This window comes from Vipera ursinii (genome assembly GCF_947247035.1).
Source record: "Vipera ursinii genome assembly, chromosome: 15".
Lineage (NCBI taxonomy): Eukaryota > Metazoa > Chordata > Lepidosauria > Squamata > Viperidae > Vipera > Vipera ursinii.
The window spans coordinates 6,127,447-6,142,688 of record NC_139528.1 but is presented as its reverse complement, the minus strand read 5'-3'; the positions used below and the strand labels follow the sequence as shown (position 1 = coordinate 6,142,688).

Sequence of the window (15,242 nt, the reverse complement as noted above, 5' to 3'; positions counted from 1 at the left end):
GCTGGCTGGGGAATTCTGGGAGTTGAAGTCCACAACCTCTGAAAGTTGTTACGGCTCATCTGATGAAAACCAGGCGTGGCTAAAATTTTGGCTGATGAGCGGGGGAGAAAATGACAGACACTAAGGGTGACACAAGGGACGCGGTGGCTCAGTGGGTGAGGACGCTGAGCTTGTCGATCAGAAGGTCAGCAGTTTGGCGGGTCGAATCCCGAGTGCCGCGTAACAAGAGTGAGCGCCTGTTACCCGTCCCAGCTTCTGCCAACCTAGCAGTTCGAAAGCACGTAAAAATGCAAGTAGAAAAATAGGGACCACTCCGGTGGGAAGGTAACAGCGTTCCGTGCGCCTTTGGCATATAGTCATGCCGGCCACATGACCACGGAGACGTCCTCGGTCAAGCGCTGGCTCTTCGGCTTTGAAACGGAGGTGAGCACCGGCCCCTAGAGCTGGAAACGACTAGCACGCATGTGCGGGGAACCTTTACCTTAACCTTTAAGGGTGACACAGTCGCCATTATCCATCCTACAGGGATTATACCCAAAGATCATACTTTTAATATCGCCTGCAATACCTTCCATCTCTCGCCCCCCCATCCTGCCCAAGCCCTCCCCTTCCTTGCTGCCTATCAGCGCCCCCCTCCCCCCCATCTCATGCCCAAGCAGGCAGAGGCCTTAATAACACTCTCCCGGCACATTAATTTGGGGCTTTTAAACGCCGTGTCATTTCTCCTTTCATTTTAGCACCGGGGGTTGCAAATTGACTATTCTCGGCTGCCTGCCTCACACGCGTGTGCGTGCGCGCCTCCTGCTTGGGCAAAGAGGGCTGTGGAAAGGCAAGCGCGCCTGTCACTTTCCCACCACCACACACACACACACACACCAACCCAACTCAGAGGGGTGCAAGATGCTATGCCCCCCCCATGAAAATTATTCTCAAGGTGACCCCCTCCCTCCTCTAAAAAAGGGCTTTTCTACCCATGTGCAAAGTGCAGCCCACCCGGGAGTGCCTTTTAATCTCCGCTGGGCTGGGGCAGAGTTCCCACCTCTTATGGTCCTCCTACATCCCGCTCGCTGGGGATGATGGGAGCTATAATCCCTTCTTAATCAGCCAGGCCTGGGAGAGCAAGGGCAGAGTGATTGGAGGGGGGCGGCGGCAGCTATGTCACAAATGCAGATGGGCCTTGGGGTGTCTGCAGGAAGAGGCCCAAAGAAGTCAAGATGGAGGCTTTGGTCATGTGACAAAGGCCCCCCCCTTTCATGAGACTCTCGACTTTTTTCTAAGCTCCCCTCATCGTTTTATTTATATACATATACACATTCACACACACACACACACACACACACACACACACACACACACACACACACACACACACACACATATATATATATATATATATATATATATATATATATATATATATATATATATATATATATATATATATATATTAGTTTTTAAGAAGAGACTGGACAGCCATTTGCCTGAAATGGTATAGGGTTTCCTGCCTGAGCAGGGGGTTGGACTAGATGACCTCCAAGGTCCCTTCCAACTTTACTATTATGATTATAGTTCCATGTTTGTCAGTGGAGAGAACGTCAAAGAAACAGTGGCCGATAACGTTTATCACGGCGAGTTTTCCTGCGTGGAACTGGGCCACGGCAAGACGGCCACGGCGAGTTGTCCCACCCCACTTGTGGCTGCCTTCCCATCGGAGTCCCCGTCCTTTGTTGTCAAGCTTCGTGGGGCATTTCTATCTTCAAAGGTGGGCAAACTGTGCTGCTGATTGCCACGAAACCTCGGTCCGGAGGCAACTCAAAGGGTCAAGAGTCTGCAGCTCAACACACACAAACACACACACACACACACACACACACACACACACGTCAATATGGCCTGGAAATAGCCCCCCCCCTCCCCAGGACTTCAAAGAGAGGAAGCCGTGTTCTTGCAAACCCTCTATGGAGATGATGTGGTCTCCGGTCTCTGTCTCCGGCGATGCTCTGGCTGGGAATTGCTGGGTTGGCCGGATTCACACAAAAGCCTTTCCCAGATGAGTGAAAACCATGGGTTGCTTTCATGAGCAGAAAGCTGGCTAGTAGTCTCAACTGCAGGGGATTTCCCCCCCTCCCCGCTCTTCTGGGGTTTTGCCTGCGGTGGTGGGGACTCCAGCTGTTGGGATGCGTCCAGCCTTCTGCAAAGCGAAATCGCGAGAAGAGATCGGCGGCGCCAGCTTTGGCTTGCTTTTCATATTTTAATCAGTTGAGTTTTGTAGTTTTAAAATGGTTTGCGTGACGCCTTTGATTGGGGAGCGCCTTTGATTGGGCAGCTGCATAAATGCTACAAATAAACAAACAAAAGGCTCTATTCAAGAGGTGGCCCAAGGCAGGAGGGCCACGGCTGGAGAGATATCAGGATGTCCCCTCTACAAATCGGAGGCTGGAGGTTGCCTGCCGGGTCAAACTGTTGTGGGGCATCTGCTCTGTGTATACACACATACATAGAGAGAGAGAGAGACAGACAGACACACTCCAGATTTACAAGAATGCCATGCCGCCAGAAGTTGTGGGTGCTCCATCACTGGAGGATTGTAAGAAGAGACTGGACCATTTGTCTGAAAGGACGTAGGGTCTCCTGCCTGAGCAGGGGGTTGGACTGGATGACCTCCAAGGTCCCTTCCTATGCTGCTATTCAAAGCCCCTGAAGGCAGGACAAGAAGCAACCCATGGGAACTAATTAAGGAGAGAAGCAACCTGGAACTAAGGAGAAATTTCCTGACACTGAACAATTAATCAGTGGAACAGCTTGCCTCCAGAAGGTGCGGGTGCTCCATCACTGGAGTCTTTGAAGAAGAGACTGGACAGCCACTTGTCTGAAATGGTCTCTTGCTTAAGTCAGGGGTTGGACTAGAAGACCCCCAAGGTCCCTTCCAGTCTGAGCACTTCTGATCCTTCTCTTCTGGCACATTGGAATAACAACTCAAGCAGCCAATTCGGGATTCTGTCCAAGCTGCCCCAGGATTGATGTTCCTGGCTAGAAAGCCCATGTTCAAGAGAGAAAAAAGCATTTCCCTCCCCCTTTGGCCCCCGGCCCATCCCTCGTGTGTGTGTGTGTGTGGCCGCCCCTTGAATGCTAGTAGTAAACTGGGAGGCGGAACCCCACAGAGGAAGAGACGGAGGCGCATGGATGCGCACTCAACTCCCCGGTGCAGAGGGAACGGAGGCCTGCCATCAGACACACCACAGAGAAAGGACTGAGCACTCACACTCACACACACACACACACACACACACACACACAAGCTCTGGCTGCCTTACACACCTCTCTGTGCCCACCCGGCTGCCCTCGGGACACCTCCCCCCTGCTTCGGCCACAGTTAATGGGCAGTGTCATGCAAACCAGGCGCATGGGAAACTGTGGCTGGGGCATACTTCAAGATGTTCCCTTCCTCCCGGAGGGCAAGAGTCTTCTTTTGCGCCCGCCCTAATCAGCAGGCCATTAACAGAGTGACTAATGGGAAGGCCCTCTCCTGCTGGAAGATACTGGGGACGGGGGGGGGGGGGGAGAAATACAACACAGGCCCCCCCCTCGGGTGCTGTGGCATCCACTCACTGACTTTTAGCGACTGTTTTCAAGCGGGCGCCTCCAGCCCTCTCGCCTACTTCAGGACGCTGGCGAGGACAGAGGGCCACAAGGAGAGCCAGCTGGCAGAAGCGGTAGTAAAGAATGGCCTATCTGCAGCTGGGACAAGGGGGGGGAGGAGAAACCCGCTCTATTTTCATTTCCGTTCTAAGGGCCCCAAACAGCACGTCCAGCGAGGTGACAGATTTACCCTGCCTTCATTATTTCTCTAAATAACACCAGGTGGAGAACATACCTAGTGCTCCTTAGAACGTAGAACATAATTAACGAGGTTGGAAGGGACCTTGGAGGTCATCTAGTCCTACCCCCTGCTCAGGCAAGAAGCCCTAACATTATTTCAGGCAAATGGCTGTCCAGTCTCTTCTTAAAAACTTCCCGTGTTGGAGCATTCACCGCTTCTGGAGGCAGGTCGTCCCACCGGTTAATTGTTCCCGCTCTCAGGAGAATTTCTCCTTAGTTCCAGGCTGCTTCTCTCCTTGATAAATTTCCAAATGTTTTTTTCTTGTCCTGCCTTCTGGTGCTGGGAGACTGCTGTCATGTCACCCCTAATCCTTTTCCTCGTTAGGCCAGAAATACCTACTTCGCTTAACTGTTCATCGTATGGCTTAGTAAGGCCACACCTGGACTAGGGCGTCCGGTTTTGGTCACCACGTTACAAAAAAAGGTGTTGAGACTTTGGGGGAAAAAAAGTGCAGAGAAGAGCAAATCAGATGAGCCTTGGTGGAGCAATGGGCTAATGCCTCCTTAAGTAACACCAGCTGCCTGCAATTATTGCAGGTTCGAGTCCCACCAGGCTCAAGGTTGACTCAGCCTTCCAGCCTTCCCAGGTAGGTAAAATGAGGACCCAGATTGTTGGGGGCAATAAGCTGACTTTGTAATAATGCCGCTTGGGTGTGTGTGTGAAAGCCCTAATAAGCAGGCATATACATAGAATGAAGGCTACTGCTAAGCTTGTAAGCTGCCCTGAGTCTTCGGAGAAGGGCGGAATATAAATGGAATTAAAATTAAAAAAAATAAAAATAAAAAAATGATTCAAGGCCTGGAGGCCAAAACATAGGAAGAACAGTTCCACGAATTGGGTCTGGCCAGTCTAGAGAAAAGAAGAACTAGGGGGGACATGATAGCAGTTGTTCCAGTATTTGTGGGGTGGCCACAAAGAGGAGGGGGGGTCAACTATTTTCCAAAGCACCAGAAGGCATGAAACAAAAGAATGGAAACTAATCAAGGAGAGAAGCAACCTGGAACTAAGGAGAAACTTACCAAGAGTGAGGACCAATAACCAGTGGAACAGCTTGCCACCCGACATTGTGGGTGCTTCATCACTGGAGGTTTTTAAGAAGAAACTTGCCAGTCACCGGTCTGAAATGGTATAGGGTAGGCAACCTTGGCTCTTTTATGACTCGTGGACTTCAACTCCCAGAATTCCCGAGCCAGCATGGGGGAACTATGGTCCCCTCATGACTCCTGGACTTCAACTCCCAGAATTCCTGAGCCAGCCTGGCTCAGCTTGGAAACCTCTCCCTTTCCCCTCAGCGTGGCTGGCTCAGGAATTCTGGGAGTTGAAGTCCACCAGTCATAAGAGAGCCAAGGTGGCCTACCCCTGGCCTAGGCAGTCACCAGCCAGGTGCTGCCACCTGCTGAAGTGCGATGGTGACAAACTCAAGTTAAAATGGGAGCATCTCGATGGCTGCCCTCGGCTTTTTTTCTTTTTTGCAAAAGCTTGCTTCCTTTAACCAAACTGCATGTAGCCAGAGGCGTTTTTCTTTTATGAAGGCCTCAATTAAACGAGGTCTCCTCAAGTTTGGCTGGGTCTCTGGGGAGCCGCTTCCAAAACATCAACAAATGGCGTCTCTCGAGGAGACATCCTATTTAATACATAAAGAGCTCAAGGCCATCAAATCGAATCAGCGTCAGTTGTCGCCTCGACCTGCTTGGGGTTTTCTAGAGTTGCCGTCCCGCTGCCGTTCTCAGCTTTGGCCAGCTTTGTGCCTTCCCAAACGTGTGTCTGCGTTTATTTATAAATCTGATTTATAAGCTCTACCCTTCCCGTCCCCTTCTTCTCTTGCCCTCCACCTTTCCCAGCATGAGGCTCTTCTCCAGGGAGTCCTTCCTTCTCGTTAGATGGCCAAAGTCTTTGAGTTTTAGCTTCAGGATCTGGCCTTCTAAAGAGCAGTCAGGGTGGATCTCCTCTAGGACTGACCGGTTTGATCGCCTTGCAGTCCAAGGGACTCGCAGGAGTCTTCTCCAGCACCACAGCTCAAAGGCCTCGATTCTTTGGTGCTCGGCCTTTCTTACGGGAAAGGGCGGTATATAAATCTAAATCAAAATAAAAAAAATTTTGAAAAAAACTTTCACAGCCATACATTGCAACTGGGAAGACCATGGCCTTGACTATATGACAGAGAATGAGGTGGCTGGATGGAGTCACCGAAGCAGGAGGCGTGAGCTTAAATGGACTCCAGAAGATGGTAGAGGACAGGAAGGCCTGGAGGAACATTGTCCATGGGGTCGCGATGGGTCAGACACGACTTCGCAGCTAACAACAACAACAACAACCCTTTCCCGATTCACAGCAGGTTCTGCGTGGTGAATAACAAGACAGACTGTACAAAAAAATAATCATCAAGAAAAGCACAAGGGACAATCTTCAGAGGGGACAAGCCTTGACACCTTTACACTCCTGCCTTCCTGAAAGACCTCTCCGCTCAAGGATGCACGGGCTTGCCTGGAAGAGAGCTGGTAGGGGCTCTTGAAATCTATGGGGGGGGAAGCTGCTCTGCAGGGCTGGTGGGGAGGCAGAGAAGGCTTTCTTTTGGGATCCCACTTTTTTCTTTTTCTTTTCATGACCCTTTAATCCTTTTCTTCAGGGTGGAGTCGAGGCGACTGAGTTGGAGCTGAGCATTTACTAGCCGGATGCCCTTCCTGACGCCTATGCAGAGTTCACAGCAGATATTTTCTCCTTGTGCCCTGATAGAAAAAAAACATCTACCTAGGATTGAAGCCTTCACCTTCTGAGTGGAAGGTGCTACTCAACATGGATTAAAGGAAGGGTCTGAGCAAAGCAGCCATGGTTTCAAGGACCCCCCCCCCAAATAATAATAATAATAAGGCACTTTTCCTACTGAGCTCTGGCTGTATGCTGAAGGACCCAGCCCCCTTGAGAAGTCAAAAGTCGCAGAGAAAAGTGGAAGAATAGACAAGTGACGGGGCAACCGCCGGGAAGAACTGAAGGTCCAGGTTAGAAGGAGATCTTCCCAGAGAAGATCCATCCGTGTGGTCAACAAGAGCCAGCCCCAACCGGGTGGCCCTTAATCAACCAGTTTGAACAATCGGGCGCCAGAAAGTCCAGGCTGGAGATGCCAGTATTTCTACCTGAAGCTGGAGAGGTCAAAAATCCATCTCACAATCTTGCTAGACAGTTAGGCGGGAGAAGTCGAGCCAGGCGCATCCCCCTTCGGGCTGGAAAGGAAGAATTCCTGCGCACTGGCCATAATTCTTCTACACACACACACACACCAGTGTAAAGTCTCTGGGAGCCTTGCCTATTTATGTCTTCCTCTCAGATTTACAGTTCAACAGACCTTCCAAGATCGGCCGGACAGCTGGGAGCACCCAGAGGGCGGCAGAGCCGGAAAAGACATGTGTGAATCAGATGAGAAGATGACAACCTTGGGACTCCATTCCCAGGTGGGGCTTGATCTAAGCTGCCAAGATTGTTTTGTTGCCTAACGCGAGGCAGGCTCTGCCCTTAGGTGAGAGGACACAACCGCCTCGGGCGGCAGGGCCAGGCTTGTCTACTCCATCCTGGCTGACCAGATCCGTGAACCTGGCATAGGAGATGCTTCATTTCCGGAATTGAAGGGAACCAGGTTAGCTTTTCCAGACCTGCATTGACACAATACGTTGAACCTGGTTATCAGAGCAACCCACATTTTCGGGTTTTACACACTACTGCAGCCTGAACACAAGGGCCAAGTGGATTAATTCTGCGCTTCTCACGGCTAGTCCCAGGTTTACGACCACGACGTCGTAAATCGGGGACTAGCCGTGAGAAGCACAACATTAATCTGGATGGAGCCCAAAATGTCTGCTGCTAAGTGAGACATTTGTTAAACGGGTTTTGCCCCATTCTACGACTTTTCTTGCCGCATTCGTTAAGGGAATCACTGCAGTTTTTAGTAACAGGGTTGTTAAGCGAATCTGGCTTCCCCATGGACTTTGCACACCCTGGGACGCTGCAACCGTCATAAATACGAGTCAGTTGCCAGCGTCTGAATTTGGATCACGTGACCCAGGGGAGGCTGCAATGGTCGTAAAGTGTGAAAAATGTTCCTAAGTCCCTTTTTTCCGGTTGCTGCCCAAACGAACAATTGTCGGTCGAGGACTACCTGTGCACCAACCTTAACCAAGGCTAAATCTATCCAGGTTTAGCATCGATCACAAATGCAGCTGCCCGGGCTTGAATGGACAGGGCTAATCACAAAGCCAGTCGCTGTTTTTAATATCCCTGGAAGGCACAGTTGCAAGACCCCTTGAGATGAAGTGGTGGGGAGGGCAGAACAACGGCCTCTTCCTGTGAATTAAAAGCTGCCGCTCTTCATTTCACTTCATCGCAAATCTTGTCACTGGATTAAAACGAACCGTGTTGTAATTAAAAGTGAAACCTCCAGGCCCCATTAAAAGATACCTGTGAATAGCGGGTGACAGGGACTGTCTCCTTAAGTATACAGGGATGGTTATGTCCTCTCTCTGCACGCACAGCTCAGGCTGAGGCCAAGCCATTTTTTATTTCCCTGAAGAAGGAAAGTTCTCTAAAAGTGGCTTAAGGCACCGGGCCAGGAAACAGAAGGCCATGAATTCTAGTCCTGCCTTAACCATGAAAGCAGCTGGGTGACTTTGGGCCAATCACCAGGAGACAGCCCCCCTCCTCTTCTTTGTGGCAACCCCTCAGATACTGGAACTCTGCTATCATGTCACCCCTGGTCTTTCTCTTCTCTAGACCAGACAGGTCAAACACAAGGCCCGGGGGCCAAATCCGGCCCGCAAAGTGGTTTCATGTGGCCCCCGAAGCCATCCTGGAAACAGTGAGGGAACGGCCCCCACTGCCTTGGCCCTGGCCCAGAGACCCTCCTCCTGCCAGAGACCCCCAGATCTGTCCCACTCCTGCCCAGGCCCCCATAGGCACCCTTGATGCCAATGATGTAGAGCTGGCCATGCCCACCCAGTAGGCCATACGCACTCCAGCTGCGCCCACCCAGGCCACGCCCACCCTGGCCATACCCACCCGGCCCCCCAAGGGCAACCCCAATGCTGATGGGGCCCTCAATGAAATTGAGTTTGACACCCCTGCTCTAGACTAAGGTAAAGGTAAAGGTTCCCCCACACATGTGTGCTAGTCGTTTCGGACTCTAGGGGCCGGTGCTCATCTCCGTTTCAAAGCCGAAGAGCCAGCGCTTGTCCGAGGACGTCTCCGTGGTCATGTGGCCGGCATGACTAGACGCCAAAGGCGCACGGAACGCCGTTACCTTCCCACCGTAGTGGTCCCTGTTTTTCTACTTGCGTTTTTACGTGCTTTCGAACTGCTAGGTTGGCAGAAGCTGGGACGAGTAACAGGCGCTCACTCTGTTACGCGGTACTCGAGATTCGACCCGCCAAACTGCCGACCTTCTGATCGACAAGCTCAGCGTCCTAACCCACTGAGCCACCGCGTCCCTTCTCTAGACTATACACAATTCCTGCAACCGTTCTTCATGTTTTAGCCCCCAGTCCTCTGATCATCTCTTCTCTGCCCTCTTTCCAGACTCCCAACATCGTTTTTATAATGTGGCGAGCACAACTGGACACAACATTCCAAGCGTGGCCTCACCAAGACATCATAAAGTGGTATTATTAACATTTCATGTGATCTTGATTCTGTCCCTCTGTTAATGCAGCCGAGGACTGCCTTGGCTTTTTCGGCAGCTGCAGCACACGGCTGGCTCCTATTTAAGTGATTGTCCACTAGGACTCCGAGACCCCTCTCACAGTTACTACTATGGAATTACTAGGAATGAAATGCAGCAGTCATAGTAGTGGAAGTGATACAGTTAGGTCTCTTAGCCCTCAGATGACTACCTAACCTATCTTCCACTTCTTTCCAGAACGTCTGCCTCACCCAGCTGATGGTTCAGTCGGGGTTGCCTCTCCACCCACCCGCAATCTCTCAAAACATCTCGGCCTTCTGTCCAGCTGTTTTTAAAGTCCAGTTTACAACACATGACAAATGTTTAACCTTTCGATTTCAAGATTTTCTGGCAAAAAAACTCTCGTTGCTTCGCCAGCTGCAATTTGCACAGCGCCACACCCTTGGGGGGAGAGCGGCAAAACTATTTCCTCTCAACTGGCTTCCAAAGCATTTGGTTCAGGTTCGCAGTAAAAAGGGTGAGGGGTTTAAGCAACAGACACATACACACACGCCGCTCATGCAGAAGAGTTTTTGGTTTTCAGGAGCTCTGACACAAACTAATCTGATTCGGACTAATGAACAGATTGCCTGTAATTATCTTTTAGGCTCCATACTTCTCCAAAGTCTGCGATGCATCTCTTTGCTCAAGAGAGGAGAGCAAAAAAAAAAAAAAGCAATTTTTTGAACACGGGGGAGAGGAGGCATTGTAGGCTAAATTACATTTAGAAATGCATACCGGCCCCAGCACATTTACCAATAGGCTTTCAGGGAGAAAAAAAATATTCATAATAAGGTATAAAGTGATAGTGGTTTAAATCAGAGAAAGTGCAGAATGGATCGAAACCAAATCTACCGCAACTGCTGTTTTACGAAGCTTTGTTTCACTTCTCGTGTTTTTTTTATCTCTGATCGTAAATGAATAAACTTTGAAAGGCTCTCTTTGGTTCCCAACAATCTGCAGTCTCGTTGCCCACAGCCACTTCACCCTGAGATCACTGCCTCCCTAAGGACTTATTTATCCCAGAACTTTCCAAGCGATTCTCTGCAGGGAATAGCTGCAACCAGATGCCATGGGGTTTAACCTTTGCTGCTGACACCCCAAACGCAGATTCTTCCTCTTTTTAAGTTGCATTTAAAGCCCAACCTTCTGTTTCTCATTAGCTCTGAATGTTTGCACAACAAGTGGGGGGGGAGAGAGAGAGAGAGAGAGAGAGAGAGAGAGAAAGAGAGAGAGAGAGAGAGAAGGAATGAGAGGGAGAGAGGACAAGAGAGGAGAAAGGATGAGAGAGAAGGGGGAGAGTGAGAGGAGAGAAAGAAGGAGAAAGAGAAGAGAAAGGATGAGAGAGAAGGGGGAGAGAGAGAAGACGAGAGAGAGAGAGAGAGAGAGAGAGAGAGAGAGAGAGAGAAGGAATGAGAGGGAGAGAGGACAAGAGAAGAGAAAGGATGAGAGAGAAGGGGGAGAGAGAGAGAAGGAGAGAGAGAAGACGAGAGAGAGAGAGAGAGAGAGAGAGAGAGAGGACAAGAGAAGAGAAAGGATGAGAGAGAAGGGGGAGAGAGAGAGAAGGAGAGAGAGAAGACGAGAGAGAGAGAGAGAGAGAGAGAGAGAGAGAGAGAGAGAGAGAGAAGGAATGAGAGGGAGAGAGGACAAGAGAGGAGAAAGGATGAGAGAGAAGGGGGAGAGTGAGAGGAGAGAAAGAAGGAGAGAGAGAAGAGAAAGGATGAGAGAGAAGACGAGAGAGAGAGAGAGAGAGAGAGAGAGAAGGAATGAGAGGGAGAGAGGACAAGAGAAGAGAAAGGATGAGAGAGAGAGAGAGAGAGAGAGAGAGAGAGAGAGAGAAGGAATGAGAGGGAGAGAGGACAAGAGAGGAGAAAGGATGAGAGAGAAGGGGGAGAGTGAGAGGAGAGAAAGAAGGAGAGAGAGAAGAGAAAGGATGAGAGAGAAGACGAGAGAGAGAGAGAGAGAGAGAGAGAGAGAGAGAGAGAAATCGAATCCAAACATCCACGAGCGAGCGAGCAAGTGAGAAATAAAAAGGTCCCAGAACAGCAACTAAAGCAAACAAGTAAATAAATAACGCTCTGAAGGAAAGATGCTTAAAAAGACGCGTTGGGGCAAATGTACAAACATTTTAAATGGTTCTTGTTGTTAGGAAGATGGTGAGGAGGATAATGATGCAAACACATCCAGAATGCAAACCGGTGTTTCGTGGCTGAGAACTGCACTGGTCTCGTGTCTCTCGCCACTGTCTACCCTGGTATTTCTCAACCTTAGCAACTTTTAGACGGGTGGACTTCAACTCCCAGAATCCCCCAGCCAGCATGGTTTAGGATGGTTGGACTTCAATTCCCATAATTCCCCAGTCAGAAGCATTTAAGATAGGTGGACTTCACCTCCCAGAATCCCCCAGCCAGCAGGCTTTAAGAGGGGTGGATTCCAACTCCCAGAATCCCCCAGCCAGCAGGCTTTAAGAGGGGTGGACTGCAACTCCCAGAATTCCCCAGCCAGCAGGCTTTGAGATGGGTGGACTTCAACTCCCAGAATCCCCCAGCCAGCATGAATTCTGGGAGCTGAAGTCCACACAGTTGCTGAGGCTGAGAAGCACCGGTCTACCCACCTGGTCTTTTCCTTGGCATTTCTGCCTTCTGAAATTTTTAACCCATTTTTCTTCTCTCTCTTTCTGGCTCCAATAACCGCACGAACATCAGCCTCCCACTCTGACAAACCTGCGGGTCTTCCGGCACTGCACAGCACAAGTCCCACGGCTTCCAGCTGGCCGACTCCCCATGGGGGAAGACGAGCCTAAGAAGGGGGCGATCTGGCCAGGGACCCCCCCTGTTCCTTTCGTCCGGGCTGAGCTCTTCAAGGATCAGCCCTCGAGCGCATAAACGAACGCCCCAAGGTGGCTTGTGGTTTGGTAGCTTCTTCTGCAGGCGGTGCTGCCCGTGTCTTTTGGAGTGGAAGCGGGGGGGGGAAGGACTCCCTCACCCATGTTGTGCATTTTTTCTACCCTCCCCTCTCCTTCCCCCAGGATCTCTGCAGGGTCGGAAAACTTGCCTTGGCAAAATCTGAGCCTGCTTTTGAACAAGGATCCATTCTGGGGATCTGCTTCTTGATGAGCACCTCGGAGGCAACCATTAAAGGCTGAGCAGAAAGGCCCTTTACCCACAAGGCAGGGGGCTCGTCCCCCCCAAAAAAAAAACCCCTCTGGCAGGACCATGTCCCTGTGGCCGCTCCCCCCAACACCCAACACCCTCCGTCCCAACTCGCTGACTACTCACGGTCATTGCACACTGGGCCGCCGTAGGAGGTCATGGTGCAGTCGCACGTGTAGCCGTCCCATTGCTGAAGGCAGACGCCCTGATTGGAGCAGGAGTCTTCCGTACAGGTGGTGCTGGGGCCTGGGGAGCAGGGGGGGGGTTGGGGGGAGAAGGAAGCAGGAGGCAGAGTCAGGGGACAGCAGGGAACTATCAGGCCAGAAAGGGCACCGCCAACTTCCCAAGCGTTACAGGTTATAGGAGATGCCAGCTTGCTAATGCTTTGGAAAATCTGGGGGGCCACCGAGCTGCGTTGGGAAAGGGCAAAGGCAGCCCTCGTGGCTGTGTTCACCCAGCGTTAAACTCCAAAGCGGGGTTCTCCACCTCTGGCCTCTTTGAAGAGGCGTGGACTTCAACTCCCAGAATTCCCCTGGCCAGGGGAATTCTGGGAGTTAAAGTCCACACCCCTTCAAATGGCCCAGGACTTAGGGGTAGGCAACCTTGGCTCTTTTAGGACTCGTGGACTTCAACTCCCAGGATTCCTGAAGCAGCCATGCTGAGGGGAAAGGGAGAGGTTTCCAAGCTGAGCCGCGCTGGCTGAGGAATTCTGGGAGTTGAAGTCCACCAGTCCTAAAAGAGCCAAGGTCACCTACCCCTAGCCCAGGTTGACAAACACAACTGTAAAGTCAGGTGAGCAAAATTAAATTCCTGTCTGGATTTGTGCATCAGTCTGTTTTCTGACCTGGCACACCGCGCTGGATCTTCAATGGATTGACTGGGCTGCATTCTCACAACCGAGGCACATTTTATGAATTAAGCCATTCAGGTTGTACTTTATCTGGTTAAGTGTGGTATTATGCCAACTCCGTGGCTCCGTTCACATAATGTTGGGATAAGGGAAGCCTAATGTCCTCACCTGCATTTGAGACACGGACAGATATTTACCTAGCATAGCACTCACGCCTCCTCTTCTTGGCTTAATCATAGCTTGTTGATTAAACTAATTGGCTGGAATTGCACGGAAGGCTACCCCATAGACAAGTGGCTGACGGACCAGCTCTATTCCACTGACCTTGTTGTCTGAGCTAAGCTGCAGTTATACAAGGTAACCCCGGAAAGGGATCAACGGCTGATTGCAAAGAAACACACACACACCCGCAATTCAGGGGTCTGTTCACAAAACACTCAGAGGCCTAAAAGCCCAATTCACAGAACATGCAAGGCCCAAAGAGTTGGTCATCGTCTCACTTTGTGTCACAGCTTGGTTTACTTAATGGACTGAGAGAGAGGGAGGGAGAAGCAGGGAGGGAGGGGGGGAATTGGAGGCAAAGGGGGGGCGAGAGAAGAAGGAAGGAAATGGAGGGAGGGAGGGAGGATGGAGAAATAGGGAGGGATGGAGGTAGGGAAGGAAGGAAGGAAAGAAGAAAAAAGGAAAAAAGGGAAGGGGAAAGGGAGGGAGGAAAATTGGAAGGGAAAGAAGGAAAGAAATAAAAGGAAGCAAGGAAGGAAGGAAGGAAGGAAGGAAATGGAGGAAAAGGGGAGGGAAGGAGGGAAGGAAGGAAAGAAGAAAAAACAAAAAGGGGAAATGGAAAAAGGGAGGGAGGGAGAATTGGAAAGGAAAGACAGAAGAGGAAGGAAGGAAGGAAGGAAGGAAGGAAGGAAGGAAGGAAGGAAGGAAGGAAGGAAGGAAGGAAGGAAGGAAGGAAGGAAAGAAGGAAGGAAATGGAGGAAAAGGGGAGGGAATGAGGAAAGGAAGGAAAGAAGAAAAAAGGGAAATGGAAAGAGGGAAGGAGGGAGGAGAATTGGAAAGGAAAGACAGAAAAGGAAGGAAGGAAGGAAGGAAGGAAGGAAGGAAGGAAGGAAGGAAGGAAGGAAGGAAGGAAGGAAGGAAAGACTGTGGGGTCCTGGGTGCTCTCTGAGCTGGGTGGTTTTCTTGCAGACGTTTCACGGCCCAGCTAGGGAACATCATCAGGGAAGGAAGGAAGGGAAGAAGGAAGGAAGGAAGGAAGGAAGGAAGGAAGGAAGGAAGGAAGGAAGGAGGGAAGGAAGGAAGGAAGGAAGGAAGGCAGGCCCTTTCGCCCTCTTACCATCACAGCCTCTCTCGACGTGCCCGATCCGGTGCAGGGCGTCAGCGATGAGGTCTGGGAGTCGGCCGTTGAGGTCCACGGAGGCCAGGCAGCCCTGGAAACCGTCCCGAGAGGCAACCAGTTTGGGCAGGTTGTTGAACATGCTTTTGCTCAGGCCTCCGATGTACAGCTCCCCTGCAAGGCCGAAGAGAGTTGCGTTAGGAGCCCTGGAGCCCTCCGGCCCTTCCGTGTGTGTGTGTGTGTGTGTGTGTGTCAAGGCAAGGGTCCAGATGGGGGTCCCCTTCTTTTGGACACGGAAGGGGATCCTGGAGAAGAAAAAG

The 15,242-nt window shown here is 50.9% G+C and overlaps 1 protein-coding gene across 1 annotated transcript in view; it reads right to left on the bottom strand.

Moving 5' to 3' along the window:
* Window positions 1-15,242, bottom strand: part of NRXN2 (neurexin 2) — a 224,839-nt gene that overhangs the window by 148,183 nt on the left and 61,414 nt on the right. Inside the window, 2 exon segments of the mRNA XM_083374184.1 lie at window positions 12,860-12,979; window positions 14,923-15,096. Of these exon segments, the coding sequence (XP_083230310.1) occupies window positions 12,860-12,979; window positions 14,923-15,096 (294 nt within the window).